The sequence below is a fragment of the Ochotona princeps genome, chromosome 29 (assembly GCF_030435755.1).
Source record: "Ochotona princeps isolate mOchPri1 chromosome 29, mOchPri1.hap1, whole genome shotgun sequence".
NCBI classification, from domain to species: Eukaryota; Metazoa; Chordata; class Mammalia; order Lagomorpha; family Ochotonidae; genus Ochotona; species Ochotona princeps.
The window spans coordinates 15623961-15636185 of NC_080860.1; the positions used below are offsets into that span (position 1 = coordinate 15623961).

The 12225-nt window shown below is 56.0% G+C and overlaps 1 protein-coding gene across 4 annotated transcripts in view; it reads left to right on the plus strand.

Annotated features, from left to right (window-relative positions):
• The window catches only part of EMID1 (EMI domain containing 1), a 34078-nt gene extending 22540 nt beyond the window's left edge, over positions 1 to 11538 (plus strand). For all 4 annotated transcript variants that reach the window (XM_058656897.1, XM_058656895.1, XM_012928963.2 and 1 more), the window contains 3 exons: positions 2533 to 2577; positions 8066 to 8150; positions 11373 to 11538. In XM_058656897.1, the coding sequence (XP_058512880.1) occupies positions 2533 to 2577; positions 8066 to 8150; positions 11373 to 11500 (258 nt within the window). In that variant the 3' untranslated portion in view covers positions 11501 to 11538. The remainder of the gene's footprint in view (positions 1 to 2532; positions 2578 to 8065; positions 8151 to 11372) is intronic.
• The last annotated feature ends 687 nt before the right edge of the window (positions 11539 to 12225 follow it).

Consider the following 12225-nt stretch of genomic DNA (forward strand, 5'->3'; position numbering starts at 1 on the left):
AGGCCAAAGCCCGGAGCTTCTTCAGGGTCTGGGTGCCAGGACCAAGCCCTTGGAGCGCCATCTGCGGCTTTGCCAGGTGCATGATTAGGGAGCTGGATCAGAAGTGAAGAGGCCGCTTCTCCAACTGGTGCCCATATGGGATACTGGAGCTGGCAGGCGGTGGCTTTACCCACTTTCCTGTAGCGCCAGCCCCAAGTCAGTTCTTGCTCCCTGTATTTTGAGACTTTGTAGTTAGGTGTGTGCACATTTAGGACCTTAATATCTCCTTTTTTTTTAATCTGACTTTACTCCTTGAGTTCTGCTTGGTTTGCTATTGACAGTGGCTGCACTGGATTTTTTTGTTTTGATGTCTGCATTCTGCACGGTTTATTCTTCTCAGTCCTTTCTCTCTCAAGCTGTTTGTGTATCTGTGTTCAAAGTGCATCTCCTGTAGATGATATGTGACGTGGATCCTGCCGTTTGTAGATTGTCTGTGTGATTCATTGACATTCTGTGACGCATGTTGTTTTTGTTGGTCCTTCTGTCTGGTTTGTGAGCTCATTGGCCATTTTTGAGCAGTTTTAGGTTCTCAGCAACTTCAGTGGAAATTGGAGAGAGTTTGCTGTCCCCACGCAGGTGCAATGTCTCCCACACTGACCATGCCTGCAGCCGGTGAATCCGTTACACACGGTGGATCCGTGTAGACATATCAGTGCCACCAGGGCTCCACTGTCCTCGGGGTTCATTCTCGGTGCTGAACATTCCTTCTGCAGGTGTTGAAACACATCGTATCGCACCCGCACTGTCATCTCAGAATAATTTCACTGCCCCGGAAGTCCTCCGTGCTTGGCTTGCTTACCGTTCCCTTCCTTCCTGATCTGCATTTTGTCATAGAGTTGGAATTATACAGCAGTCTTTTCAGATCAGCTTTTTGAACTCCGTCATATGAATGATATCTCCATACATATATAAGTATATTTTAAGATGTAGTTGCAAAGGGAGAGAGACTCTTCCATCCATTGATTCACTCCCCGGATGGCTGCAGCAGGCAGAGCTGGGTCAAGATGAAGTCAGGGGCCTATCCTGTCTCCCACACGGATCCCAGAGGCCCAAGTGAGCCGTCGTCTTTTGTGTTCCCAGACAACCAGACACGTTAGCAGGAGACTGAATCAGAAGTGGAGCAAACAGGACACAAACCAGTGTCCCTATGGGATGCCAGTGTCACAGGCGGCAGCTTTACCCACTGTACCACGATGCCCTTAAATCACTCCACGTCTTCCCATAACTTGATAGCTGTTTTTTTTTTTTTAAAGGCAGATTTTACAGAGTAGGGGAGAGAGAGAGGAGAGAAAGGGGTCTTCCGTCTGCTGGTTCAGTGGTCAGAACTGAGCTGATCCGAACCTGGACGCCAGGAGCTTCTTCCAGCTCTCCCACGTGGGTGCAGGAACCCCAGGACTTGGGCCATCCTCTGCTGCTTTCCCAGGCCACAAGCAGGGAGCTGGATGGGAAGTGGAGCAGCTGGGACATGAACTGGTGCCCATATGGTATCCCCAGCATGCCAGACAAGGTTTTAGCCACTAGGCCATTGCGCCAGGCCTCTCAGTACTTTATCTTTGATTAGCTGAAGTCTGAATCTGCCATGAATATGACATTGAATGTGTTCCTCTTGGGTGTAGTGTGTTTCTGCATTAGCCCTGCATGATGTTCTTGGAGTTTCCCAGGTCTGTGGTTTGGTGGCTTGTGTAGATTTGGAGAAAATGCCCAGTCGTCCTGACTTCAGAAGCAGTCCTTTCCTTCCCCCCTTCTCCTCTTCCCAGGATGCATGTGCCCACCTCTCGAGTTGCCCAGCAGCTCTGGGATATTTTGTTTTTCTTCTATCCAGCTTTTCTCTGTCTTTCAGCTTTGGAAGATTGTCTTCAGAGCTGCGTTTTAGCCTACTCCCAGAGCAGGGACACGAGTAGAATAGCTGGGACACGAGCCGGTACCCATATGGGATCCTGACACTTGTAGGTGGAGAATTAGCCAGTTGAGCCATCACACTGGCCTGACTGAATTTCGCCCCATGTAGTTCTGTGTTTCCAGTGCCTGCCTGCTCTCTTTGCTTCTCACTTCATTGAAACCACGGCCTTCTGGTTCTTCATCCAGTGTCAATGCCTGACAAGTTGCCCTGGGCCTGCTTCTCAGTGTCTCTGTTCTTCCCTCCCTCCCTGCCATCTTCATCCCTTTCTCTCTGTTCTCTGACTGTCACAAAATCCCTGGGGTCAGGTCTGATGGATGGCCCCATGGGTCCAGTGTCGGATCAGGCAGGCCTCATGGCAGGTGCCTCACACTGACACAGGGACACACAGGTCAGTCTGGGGGCTGGGGAGGACAGGGTAGCCTCAGAGCCACACTTGCTCTCCCCATCACAGCCCACCCCTCTGGGACCAGTCAAGAGGAGGAGCCCCAATGATGTCATCATGTACCCTGGGCCCCACCTCACTGGACACCTTTATGGGGGATGCCACTCCCTCCCATGCCCTCCCCTCTCTTCCTTCATTGTTCTTTTTACAGGGTGACCCTGGCCCCAAGGGAGACCCTGGCGAGAAAAGCCACTGGGTAAGCTCTGGCCTCCCCCTCTCCTGCTGCCTTCTCCTGCCCTGTCCACACCCCTGACTGCACCCTGGGCTCCCAGACAGGAGCCTGGGTCCTTTCAGCACACCTGCCACTCCCAGCCATACAGGGTGGAGCTCAGGCATTGTCAACAACACACACACATCCCACCCCAGTGCTCTCCGGCTCGGTCCCTGTCTTCCCACCCTATCTTCCCTCTGCCCATCCCTCCAGTCTAGCATGGCTCTGCCCCTTCTGGGCGACTTTGGCTGCCCTGAGCCATGCTGTGCCCCAGGAGCTCCTCCTAGAAAGCACCACGCAGCCTCTGTTCCCCACCCTGTGGGAGGAAAAGGAACATGAACTCAGTGTTTGCATCAGGGAGTGGGTCAGGGGACCTTAGGGAAGCCTATGGCTCACAGCAGGGTGTTGGGGAGGGATGGGGAGCTCAAACCAAGCAGGTAGACTGGAGGCCAGACCCCACTGCACACACACAGAAGCCATGAGATACACGTTGTGCCAGGTGAACAGGGTCAGGAGCACGCCACCCTAAACCCGCAATTCCCACATCCCTAGATGCCACTGTACACACAGGAGAAGCAGCCCAGGAGAAGACAGAGAGGTAGTGATAAGGGGAGGGACCCAGGCACTGTGCGCCCCAGGATTCCATGATCCACAACAGGACCCCGAGCAACCTCTGCATTCCCTGGAGAGAGCTGGAGGGGGATGCACTTGAGGGCCTAGGAAGCTGTTGACCTGAGAGAATACCAGGTGGAGGGGGAAGGGCTAGGATCCCAGAGCACCCCATGTCCCCAGGTCCCACTGCACAGGGACACTGGGCGGCACTTGGGTGGGCTGCAGTCCCGCCTCCACGCAAGTCTCTGCCTTCTGACTGGAACACCCTACTTGCAGGCAGCCACCGAAGCAGAGGGTGTAGGCACCTACCTGGCCCTCTGTTGATTGTGCGGTCAATGAGGGATACAGCCGGGGAGCCTCCAACCATGCATGCATGAGTTCTCCCCATGTGTTTCCGCAAGGCTTCTGGGGCCCAGCTCGCTCTCTGCCCCCACACCCAGGCACCCCTCATCTGTGACTCCCCCACATAGGATGGCAATGAGCCGAGCTGGGGCCAGGCAGAGGTGTGAGCCCACCCCTTTTCCTGCCCTGGGCCTCTCTCTGTTCTCTCCCAGAGACCACCCCCCACTACACACAAACCCCAGCTAAGAACACTTTTTTCCCCACCCAACCTCCACTCCCACCCCTATGCCAGGGGGGGTTGGGTAAGAGGCAAGGTCAAGGCCAAATTAGGCTGCAATGTCCTGTCCTTACCTGGGGACCAGGCTGTGCCTGGCTACCCAGAGCCGACTGATTAAACTTTTGTTTCCACATATAGGAGGAACCACCCCCACCAGGAGGTAGCAGGGTCCCTGCCTATCCGCCTTCCACCCCAAGCATCTTACCTGCACTTCCTGCCTAGGAGGAGGCCTGCTGGGCTCAGGGTTGCTTGGCACTTGGGGGCTGCAGGCAGGTGGAGACACAGAAGCCTGTACTGGTAGGGTCCACCTTCACCTAGACGGCTCCTAAGACGCCAGCGTGAGTGGCTCAGCACTGACACCTGGTGGACAATGGCATGCACTGCCGCGCGCGGGCTGAGCCAGTCCCAATAGATTCCCCAGGAACCTCACATCCCTTTACTGGGATGGGACGCCAAGGCCTCCCTTGGGAGAGTGAAGCCTTGGCATAACTGGAACTACAGGCCAAGCTTTGAAGAGCCCAAGGCCGGAAAAACTCCTACTATTCTCTTAAGAACCTCTCATCTGGGTGGTTGGAGGAGAGGCTGGACCCTGTGTACTTACGTAGGTGTGATTCAGACCTTGGGGTGGGGTGGGGTGGGGTAGGCTCACAGTGCTATAGAGAAGAAAAGTTCAGCCCTGGCAGGTGTGGGGCAGGGAGCATTCATCAGCCAGGCACAGGGGTAGGTCTGTGGGAAAGGAGTAGGAACTGGGTGTGCAAAGGCCCTGATGTCGGGGTGAGCTTGGGGTGTGACCTAGACTAGACTGCTGGACTGCAGAGAGATGGGCAGACATGAAGCTGGGAGACACCTGGGTGCCCGTTTGACTTCTACAGGGCAGGGAAGACTTCACATCAATGCGTGAGGGCCAGAAGGGATGAGGACCTGGGTTTAGTCCTGGCTCCATTCCCGAGTCCAGCTTCCTGCTAACGTGCATGCTGGGAGGCAGTAACAGGATTGAGTTCCTGGCTCCTGACTTCATTCCTGCCCAGCCTTGGCCGTCACATACATCTTAGGGTGCAGAGAGAGATGGTGAACCAGCAGCTGGGAGCTTTCTCTGTGTGTGTGTGTGTGTGTTTGTCTCAATTTTTTTTTTTTTTAAACAGAGAGCCATGCTGAGTTCTGTCCACAGAGAAGTGGGTGATGCCTGCTACAGCCAGGTCGTAGAGCCACTAGACTGCAGACTCAGATCTCCGGCGCCTGGGGCTGGCCAGCTGGGAGTGCACCATAGTGGCTGTGCATATCCTTTCCCCCAGAGTTTTGTTTTGAAAATTATGCTATCTAAAAAAAACAACAACAACAATGATCTGATACTTTCCTGGCCACTTTCCACATGGACTAATTGTCAGTGCTTTGCCACACTTGCCATCTCTATATAAAGCTCTCTGTAGATTCTCCCCATAATTCATTTGAAAGTAAGCTGCAGATTTCACCCACACTCACCCCTGACACTTTAATGAGCATCTCCTGTGGCCAGGCCAGTGTTGTGGCACAGTGCGCTTAGCCACCACCTCTGGCACCAACATTCCGTATTGGAGCACTGGTGTTCCACTTCCAATCCAGCTCTCTGCTAATGTGCCTGGGAATGCAATGGAAGATGGCCTAAGAATTTGGGCTCCTGTTACCCATGTGAGAAACCCAGATAGAGTTCCAGGCTCCTGGCTTTGGTCTGGCCCCCTGACTCCGGCTATTGTAGCCATTTGGGGAGTGAACCAGCAGGTGGACAATATCCCTTTGTCTTTTTTAAGACTAATTTGCTTTTATTTGAAAGGCAGATTTGCAGAGAGAAGGAAAGAGAAAGTGCATTGATTCACTCCCCAAGTGGCCGGAGCTGAGCCAATCCAAAGCCTGGAGCCGGGAGCCTCTTCCAGGTCTCCCACATGGGTGCAGGGTCCCAAGGCTTTGGGCCATCCTCGACTGCTTTCCCAGGCCTCAAGCAGGGAGCTGGATGGGAAGTGGGGCAGGTGGGCTGCTGCTGCCCACAAGGCCCAGCCCTTGGTCTCTGTCGCCATTGGACGCGCATCCTGCGCTTTCAGCTTTGGTTGAACGTCCCAATCTCAGTCCATCAGGTTGTTTGTTTTGGAACATGCGGTCAGCCCAGTGCTGTTGGCAGGAACACCTATCAGGCATAAAGGTACTCTCCAATGATCCCTGGGCAGGAGTTTCACAGTGTCCATTTGTCCTGCCTGTGTTGGCCATGACCATAGTGTTTTTTTGTTTTTGTTTTTTTAAGATTTACTTATTTTTTATTGGAAAGTCAGATATACAGAGAGGAGAGACAAAGATCTTTCGTCTGCTGATTCACGTCCCAAGTGGCCTCAACGGCCAGAGCTGAGCTGATCTGAAGCCAGGAGCTGCTTCTAGGTCTTCGACTGCTTTCCCAAGCCACAAAGCAGGGAGCTACATAGGAAGCAGGGATCCCGGGACACAAACCAGTGCCCATACAGGATTCCAGTGAGTGCAAGGCAAGGACTTTAGCTACTAGGCTACCATACTAGGCCCAACCAGGGGATTTTTGAAGGCCAGCCTTGTATAGACACTGTTCCTAGAATCCTCCAAAGTGCCTCACTCTGGTATCATGGCCCATGGTGACCCTGGGACCCTTAGGCTGACATGAGTTACAGAGACAGAGGGAGCTCTTCCATTTGTTGGTTCACTCCTCAAATAGCTGCAGTGGCCAAAGCTGGGCTGACCAGAGCCAAGAGTTTCCTCTGAATCTCCCATGTGGGTGCAGGGGCCCAAGGCCTTGAGCCATCCTCTGCTGCTTTTCCAGGGCACAAGCCGGGAATTGTAGCAGAGTGGAGCATCCAGGACTCGAACCGACACCCATATAGATGCTAGCACCACAGGTAGAGGACTAGTTTACTATGCTACCATCCCCAGCCACGTTCGAATTTTCTTTTTTAATTATTCATTGTATTTGAAAGGCCAAGAGAGTCAGGCAGGGGTCTTTCATTCACTAACTCACTCCACCAGATGCTTCCAACAGCCAAGGCTGGGCCCAGGACCAAAGTCAGCAGCCCTGAATTCATTTCAGGGTCTCCCTGCAAGGGTGGAGGGACCCAGGTTCTAGAACTGTCACCTGCTGCCTGCCAGGAAACTCGAGTCAGGAGTAGAGCCTAGAGTGGGGCGACTAAAATCCCAGCACTCAGGTGGGATACGGCTGCCTGCCGCCGGCTGTATCTTCGTGGCTGAGCCAGAAGGACGCCCCCGTATGGATGTTTTCGCAAAGGGCAACCCTCTTAAAGGGTTGTAGTGGTATAAACAATTGCACTCCACACACCCACTCCACAGTGGCCCTTTGTTTTTCCTGTGCCAGGCAGATGAAGCCCCCAGGGACTCCCAAGTGGCACTGGAAGCTGGGAAGGATCCTCTCTGGAACCGAGATACCTGTAACTGGACAAAGAGCTTTGGTCCAGAGCAAAAAAAGGAAGGCATGAAGGAGAGTGGGATGTTGGCCAGACACCCCCCACCACACACACGCACACACTGGGAGTGGGGGCAGGGGAGGAAACGAAGGTGAATGCTGCAGGCGGGTGGACAGCAGCTGCTACGACCACCACTTGGGGAGTGTGGGGAGCTCCAGAGCTGGGAGAAGGGTAGGAGCCGGAGACATGGAACTTCAGCCCAGCACTACTTGGGGCTGTGCTGAAGGTGGGGCCCTGGGCACCTGCTGGAACGTGGGCCTGGCCGGGTGGAACTGAGGGCTAAGGGAGCCTAGGAGGAGAAGGGCTGTGGGCCTGAGCGCCTTCACATGCTCTCTAGTTTGACTTAGATGCATGGAGACTACCCTTCCCTACCACCTAAAGGAGGTGGATGTCACCGATGAGGTTCAGTAGGATGCGGCCACCATGCTACTTACTTGGAAGGCAAAAAATGAACAAACAGCAGAGGTGGCATGGTGGCATGGTGGGGGGGAGTGGGTCTCAGAGGTTACAGGCTGTGGCGGGTCATGTGAGAGCACACCATACAGCATTAACGGGGAGCAGTCAGCCGGAGCTCCCCAGCCCTTCTGAGGGAGGGGTCCTTCCGGACAAGTACCACCTGCCTGGTCCCCATCCTGTCTGCCCCCTGGTCTTGTTCTGGCTTGTCCCCGAGGCCCTGGGCTGCAGATGCATGTCCCCTGTTCCCGGGTGGGGAGTGGGGTGGGACGGGCCGCCTGCGCAGGTTCCCCTTCACAGCTGCATTGGTCTGTTTCCTCTACAGGGAGAGGGATTGCACCAACTGCGCGAAGCTTTGAAGATTTTAGCTGAAAGGGTTTTAATCTTGGAAACAATGATTGGCCTCTATGGTGAGTAGATAGACAGACAGATGGATAGCCTGCCCAGCCCCTGCCTGCCTGCCTTCCCCCAGCTGCCTTTCTCCGGTGGAAGTGGCCTGAGCCCACCAGGCCCAGGAGCTGTTGGCCGAGCAAGTGAGGGGCTGAAAGACTGGGACCACCTGTCCTCAATGACTATCCCCCTCTACCACAGTTGACAGGATGAGGGGGCCCTGGGAACTGGGGCCGTGGTCATGGTCACTCGTGTGTACTCAGGCCTGTGGGGAACCAGAGATGACGGGTTCTGAATTTGGAAGACATTAGGGGCAATGGAACCAAACTCTAGACCTGCAGGAGGTTGTAGGGAACAGAGCCAAGCTCCCTCAGCACAGAGGAGTGTGGGTAATGAAGTCAAAACACAGACCTCTAGGAGGATTGTGGGTAATGAAGTCAGACTCCACTCCCCCAGGGAGAATTGTGGGTAGTGGATCCAAACTCCATTTAGGCTTCAGCTCTATAGAGAAATCATGGGTGGCCAGAGCCTTTCTCCAGGTCACTAGGGGCTGGACTCCTGAAGGGCAAGGGACGATGGGTAACAGACTCAGGCGCCCAGGGCACCTACCTGCTGTGACCGTGCTCTCCCTTAAGCCCCTAAAGGCTCTCCCAGGCAGGCTCTCCTGGCTCCAAGCATCCCTCTTGCTGTTTCCCCTTTGGTCCGCCCCCTACCACCAACCTGCCTGTCCTTCAGAAGCGTTCCGCAGAGACAGGCCCTCCCTGCCAGCATTCAGCCAGCAAGTCCCCCACATACCCAGCCACTCGTGGAGCCAGAGAAGCCTGGCCCCCCACTTTAGGAGATTCATCCCCTCCCATGCTCCTCGGGAGCTCCCAGCCCAGTCCCACCCCAACCCAGACTCCCAGCCCAGCCCAGCCCCCGGAAGCCAACCTCACAGCTCTTCTCCATTCCTCCTCATGCCCCTAGCTTACACAGCTTCCTGTAGCAGCAGGCCCGGCTGGAGCACTTGGCCAGTTGGGTCACCCTGCTGGAAGCCACCATCTGGCCAGGTAACTGCAGGGCAGGTAGGCAGGGGCAGCCCCTGAGAGGAGAGACCAACAGAAGAAGGCATCTTCTGATGCCTGGCCCAGGCTGTGGACACCCCAGCCTTCATCCTCCTTCACTCCAGCCAGCAGCCGCTGCCTGCACAGGGCAGGCTCCAGGAACTGGCACAAGGCACTGACCCTGGGAGATAGACGCTGCCAGGGGCACTGGGGTCTGGGCCACAGCAGAGCCTGGACAGGCAGTGGTGGCCACCATGGGAACCTGGAAGTGCCTGTGGCCCTGGCCCAGGCCCAAAGGAGATGGGGAAGGGGCCATTTCAGGGGTAGGAGGGCTCCATGGAGGGGATGTCTAAAGCAGAAACTGAAATGGTATCTGAAGGCCAGATAAGCAGAGGAAAAGCCCAGGGCCCAGTGTCTGAGGACCCAGGTTGAGGCTGACTGGGATGGCACTGGAGGAGGCTGCACACCAGCATGGGCAGTAACCCCTTCCCTGCACCCGATTTCTGGAAGTGACACTAAGCAGACTTCTTTTTCCTCCTCAAATTAAAACTGGGGCCAGCCCTGGCTAGAGAAAGGAACTGGCCACACCAGGGGTGGGCAGCAGGCACCCTCGATGCAGTCTTCATCAAGTCCAGGGGCACCAGGCTAGAAGAGGTCAAGGTCTGAGCCAAGCATCCTGCATGCGCGATGCAGAGTGGAGCCCTCCTCAAGTGTTTGGGTTGCTCAGGTGGGAAAGAGGAGCAGTCCCTGGGGGCGACAGAGGTCATCTTGGGAGAAGGGGCACTTAACATCAGGTCCTAGGTGTGTGGAGTGTGAGAAGGGGCTACCCCCGCCCATATGAAGCACACTGCGTGCGTGGAGTCTCCTGGCTTTTCAAGCAAGTCGGCTTCCAGAGCCCTCCCACTGCACCACCTGGCCTCCCAACTTCTAGAGTCCCCAGTGACTAGATCCCAGACTCATTTCTCTTACCCACCTTGGCTGTGGATCTGTCCCTGGCTTCCTTCAGCCAGGTGTGTCTGTGACAGCCCAGGGAGGAGGTGCCAGAGCCTGCAGGCCTGGAAGAGAGGTCCCCCTCGAGCCAGTGCAGAGTGGAGGTGGGGAGGGAAGGAGAAGGGGACCCGCCCTATTGGCCCAGGGTAGCCATCAGGTGCTAATAACTGAAGACTGGGTAGTACCCACGTGTAAAGCCTCGGCAGTGCTCATGTGAACAGTAACAGGTGTCACACCTGGCCTGAGGAGTCACTCGATTGTCTCCCATCTCTGCACTAGGCAACAGCAGCCCACTTTTCAGATGAATACACAGAGGCCTCCAGAGCCAGCAACAGGAAGGCCAGCGAGTGGAGGGTGGGGAGAGTTGGGGTCTGTCTACCACAGAACCATGCGTTAGCACTGTGTGTGGATTCCATCAGCAAGGACCCCCATGTGGAGTAGTCACCAAGGCAGCCTGTGACCACTTTGGGGACAGGCCTGTGGGAGACCAGGGCTAAAGCCACTTCAACCTGGTAATAGTCCAGTCCTTACTGTGAAGACCTGCTTTTGCTCTGGCTCATGTGCCACATGCTTGTTCCAAGGGCTGTGGCAATGGGAGTATCATTTCCACATCCAACGCCACGGAGCTCTGTGCCATAATTACCCCTCTCGTGCACCCTGATGTAGGATGCACAGTGGGACCACACTGTGCCTGTCTGCTCAGGAGTGAGCCTAGGGCACACTGGGTCAAGGCACTTGGAAGTCAGGCTGTGGCCCAGCACCCTCTGGGGACAGCTGGTATGTGGAACAGGGCTTCTGCAGGCACAAGCCATGGCCTCTGTCCCGGGGGTTCTCCCCACCAGATGGTCCCTCTCTTCCCTGGAGTCCAGTTTGCTTTGGGACCCTACTCCCACCCCCAGAGAGAGCCTCAGTTTACCCAGCTGCAAGGTCAGGAAAGCCTCGGATATACCTTCACCCATGAATGAAAAGAGCAGAAAGAGCAAACTAGGCTGGTTGTGGAACCCTCGCCGTGTGCCAGGTGCAAGGTGGATTGGGGGGCCACAGAGATCCTGAGTACTCCCAACCAGGCTGGGCAGTCATGGGCACTATGTAGACGCCATCTCTCCAGGCAGCCCTGCCTCCCCAGACACCAGGATGGGATGGAGGGAGGACTGAACCTGACAGAGGACACCCACCTAATATGCCTTTTCTTCTCCTTCCCTCCGGCAGAACCAGAGCTGGGCTCCGGGGCAGGCCCTGCTGGCATGGGCGCCCCCAGCCTGCTTCGGGACAAGAGGGGAGGACATGCAGCCAGCTATCGGATCGTGGCCCCAAGGAGCCAGAATGAGAAGGGCTGAGGGTGAAAGCGGTGGCAGCCCCCTGTTGGATGGACCAGGCCAGCTTCCCTCACTTGCCTGGCCTTGGCCAGCTGCCTCCAGGGACCACGCTGTGTTTATTCAAGGACTCAGGGTCCCTCAATGGATAGGCATGGTCCTGGCATGCCAGGTAGAGAGTAGGGCCCGGGAGGAAGGTGGCGGCCCGGACCAGAGCTGTGGCCATGCTCAGGGGCTGTGGGCCTCAGGTGCCCTGCGGAGGATGGGCCGAGGCGGGTCTGCAGGGTGGGGTAGGAGCATGAGGTTCCTTGGTGTCAGCTGCCTGAGGCACCAAGGTGGGGAGTGTGACAACCAGAGCTCTACTTTGCCCTCCTCCTCCCCAAATCTGGGGTGTCTTGCTGTACTCCTATTCCCGTTTCTGGTGCTGGCTTTGCCTGAGGTCAGGCTGCCTCATCCCAGATAAACAGGGGTGTTGCCTGCTTCACTTCTGCCTCCTGAGCCCCCTTCCCTCCAACTGGTGCCCTGGGTCAGGGGGATGCGGCCACCATGAGAAAGGGACTGCCTGCTACCATGGATGCTGGTGGCAGACTGGGAGATTGACGCGTGCTGGCCAATAAAGGCCCCTGTCCCGAATCCCACCCAGCCCGATCTCGGCGTGTGCTTAAATGGGGGCAGCCAAGGGGGCCCCAAGATGAGTTGAATTAAGCTGGACACTCCCTGGCAGAGGGTCCAGGCCAGTGCTGTATCAC